This window comes from Meleagris gallopavo, chromosome 1 (assembly GCF_905368555.1).
Source record: "Meleagris gallopavo chromosome 1, MGAL_WU_HG_1.1, whole genome shotgun sequence".
Lineage (NCBI taxonomy): Eukaryota > Metazoa > Chordata > Aves > Galliformes > Phasianidae > Meleagris > Meleagris gallopavo.
The window spans coordinates 90,789,137-90,807,927 of NC_139404.1; the positions used below are offsets into that span (position 1 = coordinate 90,789,137).

General features: G+C 50.0%; 1 protein-coding gene across 2 annotated transcripts in view; it reads left to right on the top strand.

The window, feature by feature from the left end:
- Positions 1 to 1,623: 1,623 nt before the first annotated feature.
- IGSF3 (immunoglobulin superfamily member 3) overlaps positions 1,624 to 18,791 on the top strand; it is a 77,733-nt gene continuing 60,565 nt past the window's right edge. For both annotated transcript variants that reach the window (XM_085240539.1, XM_085240548.1), the window contains exon 1: positions 1,624 to 2,117. In XM_085240539.1, the coding sequence (XP_085096665.1) occupies positions 2,057 to 2,117 (61 nt within the window). In that variant the 5' untranslated portion in view covers positions 1,624 to 2,056. The remainder of the gene's footprint in view (positions 2,118 to 18,791) is intronic.

Sequence of the window (18,791 nt, forward strand, 5' to 3'; positions counted from 1 at the left end):
AGACACAGGGTAGGGGATGGGGTTTTCCTCCGAGGATCAGGGAGAGATTGCAGAGCCCTCTGAAGTGCTTGGGTGTACACTAACATCTTTTTTGTTATTGGGGTCAAGCGGAAGAACAAGTACAAAGGTGAGGAAAATTTGGAAACACAGGTTCCCATTAATCGACTTTAGCAAATGCAGTTCTTATTGTAATCTAATTCGACTGGAATTGGATTAATCTTATAATGCTATAATGTCATTTCCATGCTCTTTTTACATTTTTATTGTTCCCATGCATTAATGCAATACCCTGCCAGAGCTCTGAGAAGGGGATGTGGATGTTCAGTGTGTCTGTGATAACATTTTCGCGGGGCATTTTTCTGCTCACACATGTGCTCACACATGTGCTGTAAATAGCAAGAACGCACCTAAATTCCTCTTGAATTCCCTTGCAACAGGCTCTGCTGGTGAGGGATGTGCATTCAGCACTAGGAAAGCAGCACACTGCTCCTGGCCTTGCCCTGCCTGCTTGGGCAGCTCGCCTGAATCGTACCTCTGTTTCCATCCTGAGATGGACATAATCTGTCCCCTGTGTGACGTTTCAGCCCTACTATCTCCTAAGAGAGAAGGCAAACACAGCAGCACTTTCCACCCGCTCTTATCAACACCCCTGTTCCTTTTCCAACTCTCACTCGAAGGCACTGTAGATGTAATTAAAGCTCAAGGGCCAAAGCGTGAGCTTCATTTCCAGTGCAAAGACACTGCTAACCCTTTCTCTTCCGCACCTCTCCCATCGTTCTGCTCCTCCGCTCCGAGCTCATGACAGAGCTGCAAATTAAACCTCCCACTCGGAAAATGTCACAGCTTAACGCTATTAGCCCGCAGGAACAGAATCTGCTGGGTCACTGAGTGCTGGCTGCCGCTGGATCTGCGATCTGCTACCACCGCCACGCAGGGGATAGCAGTGCACCCATATGGCAACCTAGGCAGCTCCTGCCTCCTGCCGCACAGCTCCTCAGGGCAGCAGGAGGTCGGGGCTGTGCCCTGTCTTGGTGTGGCGCAGACAGCCTGGCTCCTTGCACGCACAGCACCAGGGCCTCATCCAGCGCTGTGTGCGCAGGCAGGGAGGGTCTGTGCGGGACCCCAGCTTCCTATCTCTCGCTACCTCTCCCTGTCTCTAATCCAACTTTCTTGAGCCAGCGAGCAGCTGGGGAACTCGTTTGCAGGAACGGTCGAACATCTGCACTTTTGAGAAGGGCTTTCTCGTTCATTTTAAAAACCACACAAACCCCAGTGCCCAGCACAGCCGTACTCGAGCGTTTCGCAGCCTCCTGGATGCGGTTTCGACGCTGCCCCGGCGCAGGGACAGGGCAGCACCCCTTAGGCACCGCGGCGGCCCCGGGACAGCGGGACGGGCTCGGTCCAAACTCGGCCCTCCCCGCTGGCTCCGCACAGAACAAAGGGAGCGTTTAGGACGTTCCCCAGCAAGCCGGCTTCCGACGAGCCCCCGAAGGTTGCTTTTAGCCCGTGAACACAAAGAGACCCGACTTATCCCCGCGCTCTACCCCCGCCTCAGCTCCCCCCGCCCTGCCGCCGGCACCCCGCGCCGCAACCGTCGCTCTCCGCTGGGCGGGGCGCCCGGGGCGGGCCGGGGGCGGAGTTTGGCGGCGCGGAGGAAGCGCCGGGCACCCCGCGGCGGCGGCGACAGAGCCGGGCGGGCAGGTGAGGGCGGCGGGCCGGCTGGGCGCTCGCTCTGCGTTGATTTCTGCAACTTTTCGGCGTGAGAGCTTCCGGCCGCCGTTCCGCCTCCTCCCGAGCCGCCCGGAGGATTTTCGCTCTCCTCCCGCCTCTTCCCCAGAGAGCCGAGCGGGGCGGCGGGCAGGGAGGGAAGGAGGGGAGGCGCGGCGGCCGCCCCGCTGCGGGGGCGATGCCCCCGCCCGCCTTGGCGCCTCCCCGTGCCGGCCCCGCCGCCTTCCCTTTGTGCCGCCGGGCCCGGCGCGACGCCCGCCCCGGCTGCCGGCGGCCCGCGGCGCCCCGCGGCGGGAGGTAAGGGCGGCCGCCCCCGCGCCCCGCAGCCATGCGGACCCCGCGGCCGCTGCTGGTCTCGCTGCTGCTTCTCCTCCTCGTCCTCCTCCTCGGTAAGTGGCGGCGGCGGCAGCGGGGCGGGAGGGACGGGAGGGACGGGACCCCCGGGAGCGGCCGGCCCGCGGGGTGTCGCGGTCCTTCGGGCGGGGGAAGGAGGGGAGCACCTTCGTGTGCGTGCGGGTAGAACCCGGGCTGCGCCTCCACCGCCGGCATCGCCGCCGCGGGAAGGGGTCCCGCGTGGCAGTGGGCGGGTGGGCACTCGAGGGGAGATGCCCCGGGAGGGACTGACAGATCTGTGCGGGCGGACGAGGGCCCTCCGCTCCGTTCTGGCGGAGGGGATGAACGGGGAGGGAGGCCGGGCGGCCCCCGCTCCGGCGGAACGCGGTTGGAGTGCTTTGTGCCGTCTCCGCGAACTCCTCCGGCAGTTCCCTCTCCCCGTCCCGCCGCCGTTTGTGCCTTGTACCGTCCCACGTGTTACGCGTCCTTTTCGGTCCCGCTGTCGGAGGTTCTCTCCCAACGGGTTTGGGAACGGCAGAGCGCGAGGCGATCAGAACGCCTTTCTTTGCGGCAGGCTGTCAGCCTGGCTCGGTGCCCATGAGTCAATGGGAACGTTTGCGGAAAGCACCCTCATGCTGGGGCAGCCCGCGTGTGTGGAGTCACCTCGGAGCTGTTCTGATTTGCCTCTTTGTCGGGGGGATTTCCTCCTCGCATCGATGCTGCTGGAGCAGGAGCAGGGCTGGCAGCTTCCCCTGCCCAGGAAGCTGTCACGTACCTGCCCTGCCAATTTGAAAACGACAGCTTCACTTGAATTGCAGCCGTGCTTCCACATCTGTAATTTGTGCTTGTGCACGCCTGCATGTGGTTTCTCATGCTGCTGCCTTTCCTCAGGGAAGTGTGTGTGAGAGAGAGAAGGCTCTTTGAGATGGTTTTGGAGAGGGCTCAAACTTCCCTAACAGAAGCTCCCCCAGATACCAACCGTCTCGCAGCTAAGTTTAGCCTGGTGCCCACCCAGCCCATGGAACGGGTGTAGCTGGGCAGCAGATACTCACTGCTTTGCCTCTGCACACCAGAGCTCTCTCTGGCTGAAGAACAATAACAGTGTGCTGGATTAAGCACTCCTAATATGGAGTGAGCGGTTGGGTGTCCCAGCACACCCAGCAGATGCGGTGGTGTAGCAGCAGAGGGCATTGCTCGTCCCGAGGCTTCCTCAGGGTGGGAGCGGGGGGCACCCCGTGGCCATGTCGAGTTGCATTTAGGTGCTTTCACCTGGGTCTCAATAGGCAGCCAGTGTGCATTCACCAAGCTGACAGTCTCAACAAGAGTGGGGCCGCACAACTCAGAGCCTTGTGCTGCACGCAGTGCTTTGGGTGCTGTGCGTACAACTGAGGCGTAATGGATTGGCTGGGGGAGAGGGAAAAGCCTCGTTTCGTAACATAGAGCTCCAGCTGGATGTAAAGAGGTTGCAGTTTTCCAACCAAGTAACGTTACCGCTAGGCTGCCTGGATAAGGTGCCGTGGGCTGAGCGTACAAGAAACACAACTCGATTTTTCTGCCCCCTTTTGCAAGCTCATCAAAATCACTAAGGGAGGAGTGGCGGTTATGAAGGAGTCAGCGGACGGTTTAATGGAATGCATTGAGCGTTAACGAGCTAACGGGACCTGTGTAGCTGTCAACCCAGGGCTTGGCAACCCACATCTGGTGCGTGGGCATAGAGTGGGTAGGTTGCTGTGCTTCTTCCCCTCTGGCTGCGATGTTTGTTACAGGAGGCTCTAAACAAGTGGCACTTCATCACAGCGAGCACAAAATGGGAACATAGAGCAAGTGCTGTAAATAACCCTCATGCAGCGAGGAGACCATTAATACTTGTGCCAGCCAGTGCTAATCCTGCATGTAGCCACAAGATTTACCTTCTTTTTTGTTGCAGGGATGTAAAGTCTGATGCTACTCATATTTATGGTGTAATATATAGGAAACACAATAGGCTTCTGGGGAACGCTGAATCCATTCATGTTGGTGACTGGTTTATGAATAGTTCAGTCTGTGAGGCTCCAGCAGTATCCAGAATGCCACCTGTGAATGCAATTTACAGCTCTTTGTGTTCAAACATTGCATATGTATATATGTACATAGACTCATTACCCTCTTCCTCTCTCTATTCATGCATAGTAATTGGTGATTTATTTGTGATTCCTGGAGGGGAGTACAGCCTGCGGAAGGTCTTGAAACTGCAGATCACTTGTAAATGGCATGTTGGAGGGAATAATGATGCAGGGGTGACTCCAGAAAAGACAAGGGATGAGCTGAAGGGCTGTCTGCTACCGGAGCTCGCTGTCTGGGGAGCAGCAGAGCGCTGCCGGAGCACACTGCTGCTGCTTCCCCTGCTTTGCTGCTGCTGGCAAAGAAGGCAGCAGAGTGGGTGTTTGCCCATGCAAGCTTTGGGGCTGTTTGTATGTACCAAAGCTGGCAGCTTCGGAGCATCAGTGGGACCTCATCTGCTCCCAGATGCATTATTAGCTTTGGTGGCCAAGATCATGCTTGCTCCATCTGTGTGTGCTCTAAGTGCTCTGCTTGGAGCTTCCTTTTGCAAGCAGACTATGCTGCCATTGCATTGTGTTCTCTTGCCTTCAGGTATGTACTGCAGGACTCAAGGCAGGATGTGGCTGTGCTGCCTTTGCAAAGCGCCCTGAGACTCCAAACCCAGTCTGGCTGAAGCTGTATGCCTAGTAGAGGCTGTATGCCTACCTCAGCCACCAGTACTGGGCTGGCAGGCTCCACTCTTGTGTCATTCCTGCCATCCCCAAATGGGGCTCCTCGTGGGGAGGCTCCCTCCCTTCTGCCTTGGCCAGGCTGCATGATCTCCTGAGGCTCCAGCAAATCCTGTTTATTTACACAGGAGGTTTTGTTTTAAAACAAATTGTTGTCTTCTAGTTGACCTTCCGTCAAGTTAGATTTCTTTATTAAAGCAGTTTTTATTGTAAATCGAATGCATACTTGGAAGGTTTGTACCAGACCCATTAACTAAAGTGAAAGACAGAATAAAGAGACACATGGTCATTGCGGGGGAGAGGGCCACAGGGAGTTTGGGAAGGAGAGTTCTTCAGCGTTGGGGGACTTGAGGAATTTATAGGACCAGATATGTGTTTTGTTTCTTGTGGTTTGTTCCTTCCTTCCTCCCTTCCTCCCTTCCTCCCTTCCTCCCTTCCTCCCTTCCTCCCTTCCTCCCTTCCTCCCTTCCTCCCTTCCTCCCTTCCTCCCTTCCTCCCTTCCTCCCTTCCTCCCTTCCTCCCTTCCTCCCTTCCTCCCTTCCTCCCTTCCTCCCTTCCTCCCTTCCTCCCTTCCTCCCTTCCTCCCTTCCTCCCTTCCTCCCTTCCTCCCTTCCTCCCTTCCTCCTTCCTCCCTTCCTCCCTTCCTCCCTTCCTCCTTCCTCCCTTCCTCCCTTCCTCCCTTCCTCCCCCTGTCTTGACCTTCTTTGGTACCCCTACACAATCAATCCTGGTCCAGCCATTATCCTGAAGGTTATACAGGCTGGTATGGAGCCAGAGGTGTCTTGGCTAGTTGAACTCAGATGTACTGGAGAGTGCTGTAGCCTGGAAGTGTGTTCCTCGCTGTGTGATTGGATAGCTATCTGCAGACCCTGCCCCCAAACTTACCGCACTGGGAAAACTGCCTAAAAGAAAGAGGAACGCTTTTCAAGGACAACTGGGTGTTGTTCTTGTTGCTAGGGCTCTTCAGCTCGCAATATGACTTGTCTGCTCATACCATGGATGTTCAGCCCTCCAGCCAGCGTCTGGAAAACTACAGTATTATGACTTGCCTCTAGCTTTCGGGTTACTAAATACCCCATAATGATAACTTGCTAAATTTGTTTCGACACCGTTTTTATATTGCCATCTCTTTTCATATAGCATACTCTTAAGGAGTAGTTCTCTGGCTAAATGTCTGGTGACATTCAGCATCTGTTTCCTATCAGCTCTGCAGAGGCTCAGGCTGATTCCTCTCTAGATAAAGTGAGGCTTGAGCAAATCACAAAGCAAAGAGTCTGCAGCTGTCTGCTGTGAGTCCTGTGTGGCTGCATGCCTGTGTGTCATTGCCAGCTCGAACCTGTTGCTCACCGTGCTTCCATCAGTGTGCTGAGAGTGTGTTCCAGTGAGGTGTGTTAGTAAACCACCTAATGACAAAAAGCTTAAGTAGGAAATGGCAAGGAGACAAAAGAAAATCTTGCCTTTCTAGCTGCTGTAAAGTTGCATTTCAATAACCAGAGAGTAATTGAATGATATCACAAAACCAAACAATCTCAATAGAAGGATGGGAAGCTTTTCTCGAAAAGGGAAAGGCTTTGCCACTCTGTATGTCTCTGCCTCACTTGCACAAGTGCTTAAAAGCAGCGCTGCTTCTATGGCTGCTCCTTTCCAATGTCACTCCATCACCATTGTCTCCTTGGTGTTTGCAGGCATGTCTCCTCCAGGCCCAGAGGGAAGGAAGAGGCAAGCCATGGTGACGTGGAGGAGTGAGCAGAGATGGGAGATACTCTGAGCTAGAGCAGTAAGGGGAGGAGTGAGGTGTAGCTGTGAGCAACGCTAGTGCTACTGTAAAGCTTGGTCAGCTTGGCCTTCTGGGTTTGGTTCTTGCAGCCCTGCAAACAGCTCATCAGGGGCTGACGTGACTGGAGGTGATTTTAATGCTTAGCTGTTGTGGTGTCGCCAAGTGGTGTCTTTTGTGGTTTGGTTTTACTTCTAGTTCAAAATTGACCGTATGCGGATTGCTTTGCTTTCCAGCAAATAAATTCCCTTCTGGAGCCATTGTGATTACAGGGGAAGAGTGGAAATGGGAGCGTGTCTAGGTTTTCTGGGGACTTTGTTTCCTTGGCAATTGGTTCACCCCCGGCTGCGTCCCTGATGTCCCTGCCTGCGGCACACTGTCACTTTTATGGCTTTTGGCCTTTGTATGGAGGCCGATAAACTTGTTAGAGGCAGCTGGGAACAGGGTGAGGTAGATGCATTGCTCTGTGGACTCTGCAGATGTAAATGTGAGAGGAACTTGGCACTGAGCCAGGCTGCTGAGCTAAACGGGAGTTTTCTGAGGTCTTCAGAGTAATGGAGACCTGAGGGTGAGGCACTGAGTTTCCATAAAACAAAAAGTTTTTTGTTTGCCTCACAAGGAAAGAAGGGCTCAAGAGGGCATGGGGATGGGGACTTGACTGCTTGGGTAAATTGAGGTTTTACTCCATGGACAACTGCTGCCTCCGTTCTGCCACATCCGCAAGAACCTGCCCAGGTCTCTCTGCATCTCTGCAGGTGGAGCAAGGGTAGGGTGAGAGCCAAGGGAGAAGGCTGGAGGCTGTTGTCGGAAGTAGTCCGGGAGCTCTGTGCTCCAGAAAGCCCTGCTGCTGGAGTCTGGCACTTATTAACTCTGGTTACCAGTACTTGGATCTAGCCGACGGGCTGTGGCTGGCTGCCAGCCCAAAATTACCAGCCCAGGTGTCAAGCCTCATTGGTTCTTTTTTGCAAGCTTGAAATAGGAGCTCCCAACAAGCATGTGTGCCAGCCCTTCTTCTAGTCATGTTTCTTCATACAGCTTTGTAAAGTGTTCGTGGTAATTATAGTACTTACTAATATTTATTCCCTTCTAAGCAATTATCTGAATGCGTTTATCTCCGGTGTGCTTTCAGACTGCTCTCCTCCTCTTACCCTATCGTTTCATCTCTCTGGCTCAGCACGTGCTGCTCCCTTCCTCCTCCACACAGAGCACTTGCTCCTTGGCTGCTCCATCTCCCCTGTGTTCTTTGCCTTGCTTTCTGCCAGCCGGCCTTCTGCTGCCTAATCCTGCTGGGTTGCTGCTGAGCTGCCTGGCCGGGTGTTAAGGCGCTTTGCAATGGAGGGCACGGACACCATGAGGTGTTGGCTGGCTTTGTGCTGCCACTCAGCTTTCTGCTGGCTGCCCCTGGCCTGTAGAGTGTCCTGGCAGCTCCTGCTGCAGGGTGTCACCCTCCTGCTGCCTGCCCAGTGGGACCGCAGCGTGCAAATTCCAGTGTGTGGGGGGAAAAGCATGGTGCTGAGGCCACGGGTTTGCCTCCTGGTATTAACCAAGCAGGCCACTCTTACACACCTTGGGAGTGTAGCATGGTAGAGATTGCTGTGCCCTGATTGATTTCACAGTCGGTGTTAGGAGCAGAGGAGATGAATTTTTGCTTGGAGCTGTGCGGCATGCTTTACCCATGCGTGGTTGATCTGTGGGTCGCCGGCACATGGAGAGCTGTTCTGTCTAATCAGTCCCATGCCACGAGCTAGTCAGCAGTTAAATCTAATCCAGATCACATAACTGCCAAACGCTGTAAGTTGCCAAGCCCTTGCTCCGTACTGTAAAGAAGGCAGACCTAAGTGAGCTGAGCTGCTGCATGCTGCCCAAGAGCTGCTGTACCCACAGCAGGAAGGGCAGCACTTAGTGAAGGAATTACTCAGATTTGTGCTTGGCTGAAAGTGGAGGTGTTGGGAGGGAGGTTGCTTTCCCCCTGGGCAAAGTTGATGTGTGGCTGTGCCACCTGAGGCTGACTTGAGCTGGGGTAGCGCTGCCTTGGAGAGGCTCTCCTGGCTCCTATCTGGATGGAAATCTGGGTGCTTCAAGTGTCAGGCTGTCATCATCTTTTGGATGGCTTGTTTTGGAGGAGGATATAGATAAGAGAGGGGGTAAGCACGAGGAGTTTTACTGTGTATCCAACACCTAATAGCTGCGCTAGCAGACCCACTGGAATATGCTGCTAAAAGCATCCTAATGATCTGAATGTAATGGCTTGGAGCCTTGGAAATGTGCTTCCTAGGAAGGGCAGCCCAGATTTGATATGCACGCAGCTCCTGGAGGAGGAGGGCTGGGCTACTTGCTGCTTTTCAGCACACCAGGAGGTACATACCCACTGGGAGACACAGTAGGAGCATGTCCTGGCTCTATTGCTCATGCTTTCTTCAACTAAGGCTCTTCCTCAGGTGGTAACATCTGATCTTCTCCAGGCACTGGCTTGGAAAGGAAAAAAGGTGTACCACTTCTTGATGTTAGGAATGCTGGAAGTGAGGCTTGCCTGAGAGAAGAGGTTGTCAGTTCTGGAAGCCACCCACAGAGCCACTAAAGCCAGTGAGATTCGTAGAATTGATGAGGAGAAGGTAGGAGTGAAGCTGGAAGACAGCGGGACTCCAGTTTTCCAATGGATGGTCTCGCATAGAGGGAACGTGCGTGTAAGTGATAGAAGCTAGAAATGCCACGTTAAGGATGCTCTGTGGTGATGAGCACCAGTTTTTGCATCGTTCTCAATACATGCCTGAGAGTGTTGAGTATGGATAGGGCGCAGAGAGGCTTCTTGGGAAGTACAATAGCGCATTCAACGTATGAGGCCAAAAATAAATTATCAAAAGAAAGAATTGGGAAATTAACAAAGCTAAATGGATGTCTGCAGCTCCTAGAAAAGGGTGTCGTATTTGAAAGCATATTTTTGAAAATCCATTTGCTTAGTAGTCATCTTACAGATAACTTTGCTATTTTTACTTTCTTTGCTTTGATGACACTTCAATGTCTATATAATGTATTTAGCATCTGCATTCTTTTCTCGTGTAGAGGCAAAATGTATTTGCTAATTTTGAGTTGGCTTTATACAATTGCCGTGCCTCTTGGCTGTAAGTTAAGTGAAATAATTTTCTTAAAGCTATTACAAAGGAGCATAGCTGGCACTATCTCCCTTCTAACCTTTTTTTTTTTTTTTTTAACCTCTCTCTTATATCTGCAACCAAATTTGAATACAGAATATATTCCTGTGCCATATTAAGTATAATAAAGACTGTGCTCTCAACTCCCACAGACCAAGATGTAGGGATGTTTGGGTTAAGCACAGTAATCTACTGGGGAATGAATGCAAGATCAAGGGCATTTGAGATATTTCTGTGTTCGCAGGGGCTGTGGTATTGCTAGCAGGTTGCTCACAAATGGTGGCTTAGATTACTTCTCTAGCAGGCATCAGTGTTTGCATCTTGCCATTCCTATTTGATCTATGAGCAGTGATGAGAGCTGTATACTTGAATTCTGATTTTCTGAGAAGCAGTCGGCAGTCATTAGGGCAGTGCTTAGACCCTAGAGGCTTTTGCTGTGTTTTCATCCTGTTTCTGTAACCGTGTCTCTTGTTATCTTGTTCCTGAATATTTTCTCTTGCGAGAGGAGACTGTTTGTTGCAGCTGTTAAACCTCAAATGTCTTGAATTTCCCTTAGGGAAGAGGAGGAAGAGTTCCTGAGGTTTCCGAATAAGAAGGCTGCAGGAACACCTACGTGTGTTTCCCAAGTACGCAGCCAGGAGGGAGGTATTATTGGTGCTGCGCTAACCAACGGATGGATTCTGACTAGCTCAGCCTGCGATTCCTCTTGCTGTGTAGAAGTGGCTTAGCGAGATAGTTGAAGTTTCTTTTCTCTTTGGCACGTAGTAACACTGGATGCCTCTAGTTGCTTTTGTCAGAGCAGCGTAGCTAGGAGGTGTCAAATGAAATTATGGATGTTTGTTTGGTCTCCTGGCTGGATGTAATAATGCATGTTTTAGTGAAATGTGCATTGAATAAACATTGGGTAAATCTCCTAGGACAAGCGCTGCTGGTGCCTGGAACCATGATTGTCTCCATGGCAGGATTTTAAGAAAAATCTTCACCTAAGAAGAACTTTGCACTGTGTGCTTAGTTTACACTGGTTTGGTGATTTGTAATGTTACTTTTTATGTTTCTTCTAAAAACGACCAACCTTAGGAGAAGGTTATCTGGGTAAAAATCTTGTGTGCGTGTATTGCTGTCAGTGTTGGTTCTTTCTCCCTCTTCCATGGTGCTGGTGGTTGATCTGGATGGGTTTATCTGACCCACTAATTTGCTATTGTGCTAGCATTGTCCTGGTGGCCTGATGGAGCCTGTCAGCCCTGTGTTGCCTTTGTGGCTTGGAGGTGGTTTGGGACATGTTTACACTCCTTTACCTGGTGGAAGCCTGGGATCAGGTCCTTTCCTTGCACAGTGGATCATCAGTGCTAGAGCAGGTGGGAAATCGCCATGTATTTGGTCTCCGCTTTGTGCAGCTGCATTTTTTGAATTGCTTGCAGTCTCACTTGCCTTTTCCATGCTTCCCTTCATGCTCAGATGTGCTTGGTAGTGCTGTATAACCAGTAGCATTGTCCTTGCTTCACCATGTGGCTGTGTCCAGCTTCCTTCCTGCTTGCTCTAGTGGCTTCTGGAAGTGGTATGGTAAAAGTTAGTGAACAAAAACTCCCAAACACCATAAGCTCAGCCCCTAGCTTCATGATATTGGGGGTTTCTGTGGTCCTGTCTTCTCCCCAGCTTTGTGCTGGTCTCCACCGGGTTCATCAGTCCCTGGCTGCTCTGGTGGATGTACCATTTTGGTGTGGTCCTTGTATATGTTCAGCTGGTATCAGTCAGTTGCTGCTAAGGCTCATAATCAGGGCAGAATCTCAAGGGTATAGCTATTTACAGGCAGGCAGGGGGAACCATTCCTGACTTGCATCAAATAAGAGTTTTATTTCCATTAATTGAATTCTTCTAGACTCTGATAACATGAGCACATTGAAATCAGATAAATGAAAAGCCTCTCTCCCTGGTAGCTGTGTAAGCTTTCCCTTAACTTCCTGATCAGAAGCCACCAGGCTCTGCTAAATACGTAGCTGGAGATCAAAACTTGTGCGTGCATCTGCTTGTCAGGGAGCTAAGCCAGCAGGACGATCAGTGCTGCATATCGGCAGAGGGGGAGTTTGTCTCCTGCTCACCACCCTTACTGCAGTTGATTGGAAAAGATTTTGTGCTTAAAGTGACACACGCTGCTCAGCTGCCCTGAGATGTGTGTTCTATACCCAGAAGCTGGGGCTGTGTTTTCTTCCAAGCCTTTGGGTAAGCCCGCAGCTGTAGGAAGGACCGAGCCTGCTCTCATTGCAATGGCAAATGCTGTGTTTGGAGCATATTTCAGCCATGCAGACCTCATGCCACATGGATGCTGAGAAGTGCTGCAGCAGGAGGACCTCTGGACTTGTGCCTCCCAAGCTGTGGTGTGGCTGAGCTGATGTTGTCACTCTGAAAAAATCCAGCCTGCAGCTTTCTCTGGACTCCCTCTATCCATCAAGAGCCTATAGTGGCTGTGGTTATGGAGGGCATGCCCCTTTCTTCATCTCATTTCCAACACCAGCTCTTGGGGTGGTGCTGGAGGCTGGGGTCCTTCTGGTGCATCAGAGGCTATTGGTTAATCTGGGGTCCTTCCCCCCTGCACCCAGCTCCCACTTGCAGCAGCCAGGTGCCTGGCTTGTCAGTGCTCAGCTGGGCTTAAGCTCGTCTTGGTTTTCAGCCAACACTACTCTAGCCCTTAGGTACCCTTGGGTCATTCTGCTTTTCCCTTCCCTGTCACGACCATCATTCATGCACGCTGGATTAATTTTTTGTTGTTGTTTTTTCCCCCTTATCTTCCATCGGTATGTATCCCTTAGCTGTTCACACCATTGAGGCAGTGGCACCTGCCCCCACCCCCAGAATACTTCCCACCCTCTCTCCTGTCCTTGCCATCTGCTGCTTCTGCTCCTGCTGTCACACAGTGACATGGTGCTGGTGTATGTCTCCTGGGCACACTGACCTCACCATCACAGAGAATATTCAGCTCCTGCTCTCTGCAGTGTTCTTCATAGATGCTTTTACTTTTCCTGCTTTGCTGGGTGACGCTAATGATGGTTGTCCTGGGCAGCCCCTTTTCCACCTTCAGCTTTGTTCCTCAAATGGTACCAACTGGTACCAAGAGGTCTGGTTTGCAAATCAAAGCCTGCCTTGACCTGGTTGTTCAACCTCTGCGCCTCTCCTCCATGCCTTTGCCAAATGTAGACTTTTCTAACCTTTTTGTTTTCCTTAAGGCTTCCTGCTCATTTTCCTGTGTCTGCCATTGCTTCGCTACTCAGAGCCTCCCTCTCTCAGTGCAAAGCTGCTTTATCCCCTCCTCCTTCAACAGCTGTTCTGTTTCTGCAAGCCCCATGGGGTGCTCTGTCTGGAGCTCTACCTCCCAGCCCAGATCTTTGTCAGTTTACTCTGTCTCCATGATTTACACTGCAAGGGTTTTCTTGATGGCCCCTGTTGCTGTGTATCTCAGTGGTGCTCCAACACTATCTTCCTTAGCAATAGTCCATGCAATAACCATATCTATTCTTTCTGGAGCAATTTTCTCCATGCCCTGTTTTATCTGCTTTCTTCAGCCTCTCCAGGAGAGCCTTTCTCACGTCCTTGTGAGTATTCTTTACTCATTCTCAGAACTGTTTGTGACTGTTTTTTTCAGGCTTTAAGGGGCTCTCTACGTGACCCTGCCCACCTCTTCCTGGAGTCTCTGTCTCAGGGTAATGTTACCCAGTAATGAAGTTGCCTCTGAAATTTGTTCACCTCTTTGTGCTTTCTGCTCATTCCTGTGAACTCTTAAATTAGTTCCTCCCCCTCTGCCCTGCCAGTTGAAAGATGCTTCTCTTTCAAAGCCCTTCTCATTCTGCCTTGTCTTTAGCAGTGCTGAAGCCTTAGCTCTCTCTGTTGTGTGATTCCCACCTTCTAGTTTGGTTTCCTCAGGGCGGTTTCTCAGAGAATCATGGCTTATCTGATCGTGTTGCCTCCCTTTCCTGGATAATCTGGGAGCCCTTTGGCCAATTTCAGGCAAATACAACAGAAGTAGAGAGCTTGGAGATAAACGAGTTCCTACAGGTTTTGTGAAGAGGAAGTGCCTGAGTGCAAGGGGATGATGGGACTGAAGGAGACCCTTTTCTTCACGGGCTCTAGCTGTGCCTCCAAATTACTGTGCCAGTGCGACAAAAGCCTCAGCTGAAACTTCCAGTTGCATCATTAGTCTTAGAGACAGCCTCCCTCCTGTCGGCAGAGGAAGCTAGGCTTCATTAAGTCCCTTGCTCTTCGGGCTGTTTGCTGAAAGCAGTGGCTCAGTGCCCTTTTATTTTCTGCACTGTGCCTGGGAGCGGCCTGCAGCAAGCAGCTTCAGAGCGCTGCTTCATCTGGTGCAGTGCCACAGGGCCTATGTAGATTGCCAGCATGGCCTGCCCCGGTCTCCTGGCCTGCCTGAAGGTGCTGCTCCACGGCAGGGCTTGAGAGGTTCTGCAGCTGCTGATGTAATTCAGCCAGCAGTGAACGCGATCCCATCTGAGTGTCCATCACAGCATGGCTGAGACTGGAAGGGACCTCTGTGTCCATCTGGTCCTACTCCTCTTCCAGCAGGGGGACACCCAAAGGAGGCTGCCCAGTACCCTGGAGACAGCCTTGGAGGATCTTCGAGGAGGAGACCCCATAACCTCTCTGGGCAGCCTGTGCTAGTGCTCCATCACTAACACAGCACAGAAGTGCTTTCTGATGTTCAGAGTGAACCTCTTGTGCTCTAATTTGTGCCCAGTGCTTCTTGTTCTGGCACTGGGCACCAATGGAAAGAACCTAGCTTCATCCTCTTTGCAGGTATTTATGCACATTGGTAAAATCTCTCTTGAGTCACCTGTTCTTCAGGCTGAGCTACCCCGGCTCTCTCAGCCTCCTTGTAGGAGAGATGCTGCGGTCCCTTTGTGATCTTTGTGACCCTTCTTTGGATGCTCTCCAGTTTGTTTGTGTGTAGTGGGAGATTCAGAAATACATCCAGCACTGCAGACAGCCTCACCAGCGCTGACCAGAGAGGAAGCATTACCTCCCTCCACCTGCTGTCTAATGCTGCCCAGAATACCGGGATACCTTTGCAGCAAGGGCACGTTGCTGGGTCATGTTCAACCTGGTGTCTGCAAGTCCCCCAGGGCTGTTTCTGCAAAGCTGCTTTCCAGATGGGTGGCTCCAGTGTGTCATGGTGCAGGGAGTGGTTCCTCCCCAGAGTGGGGAATTGCATCTGGTACTCTTTCCTATTCCTCGATTATAGCATCGTATTATGAATGGGTGCAGGGGGAAGGACTGTGCCCTTCTCTCAGACTGAAAGCAATAGTAATGTAAATACTTCTGCATTCCCTTCCCTCCCCCCCCCCCCTTTTTTTTTTTTTTAATTCCCAAATAACAGAAAGCACCTGTCCTCCCTTTTGAAATGGGAACCTTGGTAATTTGGTGACAACTGCTGGAAGTCTCTGTAGCATGTCAAACTAATAAATTATAGTGTAAGGAGCTGAAGAGTTCTGACATCTTAATTAGCAGTATGAGGCAGTGAGTAGCTGAAGAATCTCCTCCGATCTGTATCTGTCTTTTAGGGAGGGTCTGTAACCAAATCACAGAAATTTCAAGAAGCAGCATCCTGACGCCCTGCTGACAAATAGAGCATAAAGTGGAACCCAGGAGAATTTAGGGGGAAAAAAAATGGAAACTGTCTGCTGTTGTGTAGCCACATTTTGCATTCTTGTGATCCTTTATGGTGGGATGGGAAAATCTATTTAAAGAATTGAATGCTTTTAGGCAGTACACTTGACTTTGGGGATAACTTAATTTACTGTTTACCTGAAAGCTGTTTCTGCTGAAGAAGAGGTACAAGGTGTCAGCATTGCCTTGCAAATTGGATATTCTCTCATGCTAATGGCTGTGGCTGAGGGGCACAAATGTTTCTTCTGCGCACCAGGAGGAAGCAGGAGAGATTGCTCTTGGCTGCATTTTTTTCTAGATATCACACTTCATAACTTCTTGCTGTGCTACTTCTACAGTGCTAAAAAGGGAGGGAGGGCCAAACATAGAGCCCATGCCAAAGGACCCCACCAAAGTGCTGGAGGAGCAGTGTGCTACTGGGGGCAGTGGGACAGGTGGAGAAGAGAGTGCATCAGTGGAATTTGTCATTGGGGTTTTCAATTTTTTTTGTATCTAAGATATTATTGTTAAGTCTCTCTTGTTAGTAAGGAAATGATTTGGGGATGGACAGCTGAAGGAACTGGATCACAGTGTGAAAAGGAGATGCTCTTGCCCCATCCCAGAAGAAACATGCAAGGTTCTAGAGTGCTGAACTCCTAAATGTCATCCTTAGCGAAATTAGTGAAAACCTAGGGTCAGAAGTAGAAGGGGATAGGAACCAAATAAGTCCATGACCGTGTAAAGATGGACCAAAACAGTGAAGTTTCTTTTGGAAGGTAAAAGGAGGATCTGGAGTGGGGGATGGAGCATGTGCTTGCTTCACATGAAGACAGCAAGAAGTTTTCTTTCCTTTGGGGGAAAAAGGAAGTTCAAAAAAAGATAAGGAACCAAGTTCTCTGTGGATCAGAAGCATTTTGGAAGACTTCCTCATGAAAGACAGGGGATTCCTTTAAAGAAAGGCTAGGTAGTAAAAAGCATTTCCTTCTGGCAAGGATGTTGTGAAGGTGAGACTTGGGACTCAACTCTTCTCTCCTAGGAGAACGTTTAAAGCGTGGGATGTTATGAAGTGAATTACAGCAATAATAAGGGCATTCTGTTGCTGGGAGGGACTGCAGAGCATGCAGGAAAATGCAAAAAGAAGCGACACTAAAATGTTATTGACTGTGAAACTAAACGAAGTTTCTTATTGTCTGAGTGATTTCTCAGGGAATAGTGTTTGGCAATCCCAGAACTGACCCTGGCTGTTGAACATGCAGGACCTGAAGACTAAAGAAGGATAATAAAAAGAAATTCAGAGGCTGCAGGGCATAATGAACTATGTCAGAAATTTCCTGCCTGGCTTTGTTGCTAGCTTTGTTGCTCTAACATATCGTATTTTGCCCCCCTCTGGATAGGTTGAGAGCACAGACCATCTTACAGCCCAGCGGCCTGAGGCGTGTGTTGATGCTGTGCATCTCTGGTACTGACACGACAATACTGAATCTATTAGAAGTCTGAGAGCACTACAAGAGGTGCTGGAATAAATGGTGTGCCCTTACACATGTTTTGAGAGCCTGAAAGAACAGAAGAAAAAACACACCTATCAATCTTGGGAGACTTCTCTTTTTTGTGTGGGTCTACTCTTAATCTTAACGTGAGCACCTGTGGTTATGGCTTCAAAGCTCAGGCTGGGAAGGCAGTAATGGAACTGCAGCTGCCTTTCTTTGCAAAATATGAAAGTAGGTGATACCTTGGATATTCTGGCCAGGCCTCTGCAAGTGCTGCTGTCAGTATAGTAGTGTTTAACCAGACCTTGAACAAGTAGCAGTAAAAGTCACCAGGGCATGTATTCAGTGTGCTGGAGTTAAAAACACTTCTAAGGATAAAATTTGCATGGCTTCTTGTGTCTTAAGTAATGCGTGGGCAAATCAACACTTCCTGCCTTCATGTTCCCAATATAAATATAATCTGCTAGAGAGCTTCTGCTTGCGTATTTTTCCCATTGTGATAAAGGTAATGATGGAACGGTGTATGGAGAACATGCTGATCCAAGAGCTGGGGAAGTCCTGTTCTGACCTTGGAAGAAAAGAAATGCTTGATTAAGTAGGCCCACTGCTTAGGGTGGAACCTGTGCTGCAAGCCACGCCTGTAGTGCTACTTGAATGCTCGGCCATCTTCTAGGATTAGTCAAAACTGATGTGTTCTTCGGGAAATACAAGGATTTCAGAATAGAAGGAAGTCTTCTCAGCAACTTCACAGGGAAACAGTTAAACTATAAAGAAGTGAGTGTGCTGCAGAGATATTGGAGACCTCAGCAATTGTGTTGACCAATAAGACAGTCAGCTCAGTCTTTCCCTCATACCTCATCATGTAATGTTATCCATCTTTTTATCAGGTACAACTTCCTCAAAGGCCATGTCAAGTTAGGAGGCTGATCGTCACAGGCCCATTGAGCTCAGGAATCTATGTGCAGAGTGGATGCCCTGCCATCCTCCTTTGTTTTTGCTCAAGTGGGGTTTCAGTGTGGTTGGCTGGCTTCTGTATGCTTGGTTCCTTGACATTTCAAGTGAAGCTATATTAGATTAAAGAACAGTTTCAGAATTAGTGCAGTCAAGTAGGTTTAGATGAGTTTTCTGATGGACTGATTAAGAACGATGGAAGTATAAGAGCGGGAGTTCTTGTCCTGTACATCTCCCATGGCAGGCTGATCTCCACCTAGGGTATTCCTGAAGAAGATGAATGTCTTTTAGAGGAAGTTAAAGTGTGAGAGACTTCATAATCTCACAAAGCAGTCTCTGGTGCCACACTTTTCTGGCTTCTGGGAAGTCAGAAATATACCTAGCCCCATGTCCAACCTGAATCTCTCTTATTCACACCTAAGTCTGTTGCTTCTTGTATTCTCCCCATCCAATACTGTGAGTGATTTCTTTCTTCCTTCCAGCACTTACAGAAATGTGCAAGTTGTAGCAATAGAGATAATATGTCGTTCAAGAATATGCCATTCTAAGACAGTGTTTAAAACTGGTGCATCTTAACATCTCTAATTGTAGGCGCAGAGAAGGAGCAGTTAGAGGAGTGTGAGATTCATATAATATGAGGTTTGCTTAAAAAATCCCAAGGGCAGATCACATTTAACATTGCAGCTGCAGAATACCAATTCTGTACTGTGGAAAGGAAGGGAGTCGTCTGTCAATATAAGGACCAGATCTGAGAGGAACTAAAGGATGAAAAATGGCTCTGATCTTGGTGAGGGGCTTGGATGTTTGACTGGCTGCATAATTATAACAGAGGTACAAGACCTCTTTTGCAGTCAGAACTTGGAAAGCTAGTCACAGGCCAGAACAATCTGTGGTGATTAAAAGAAATGTCACCTCTTTCATATTTATTGAAAACATTTTTCTTTAAAGACAGTAA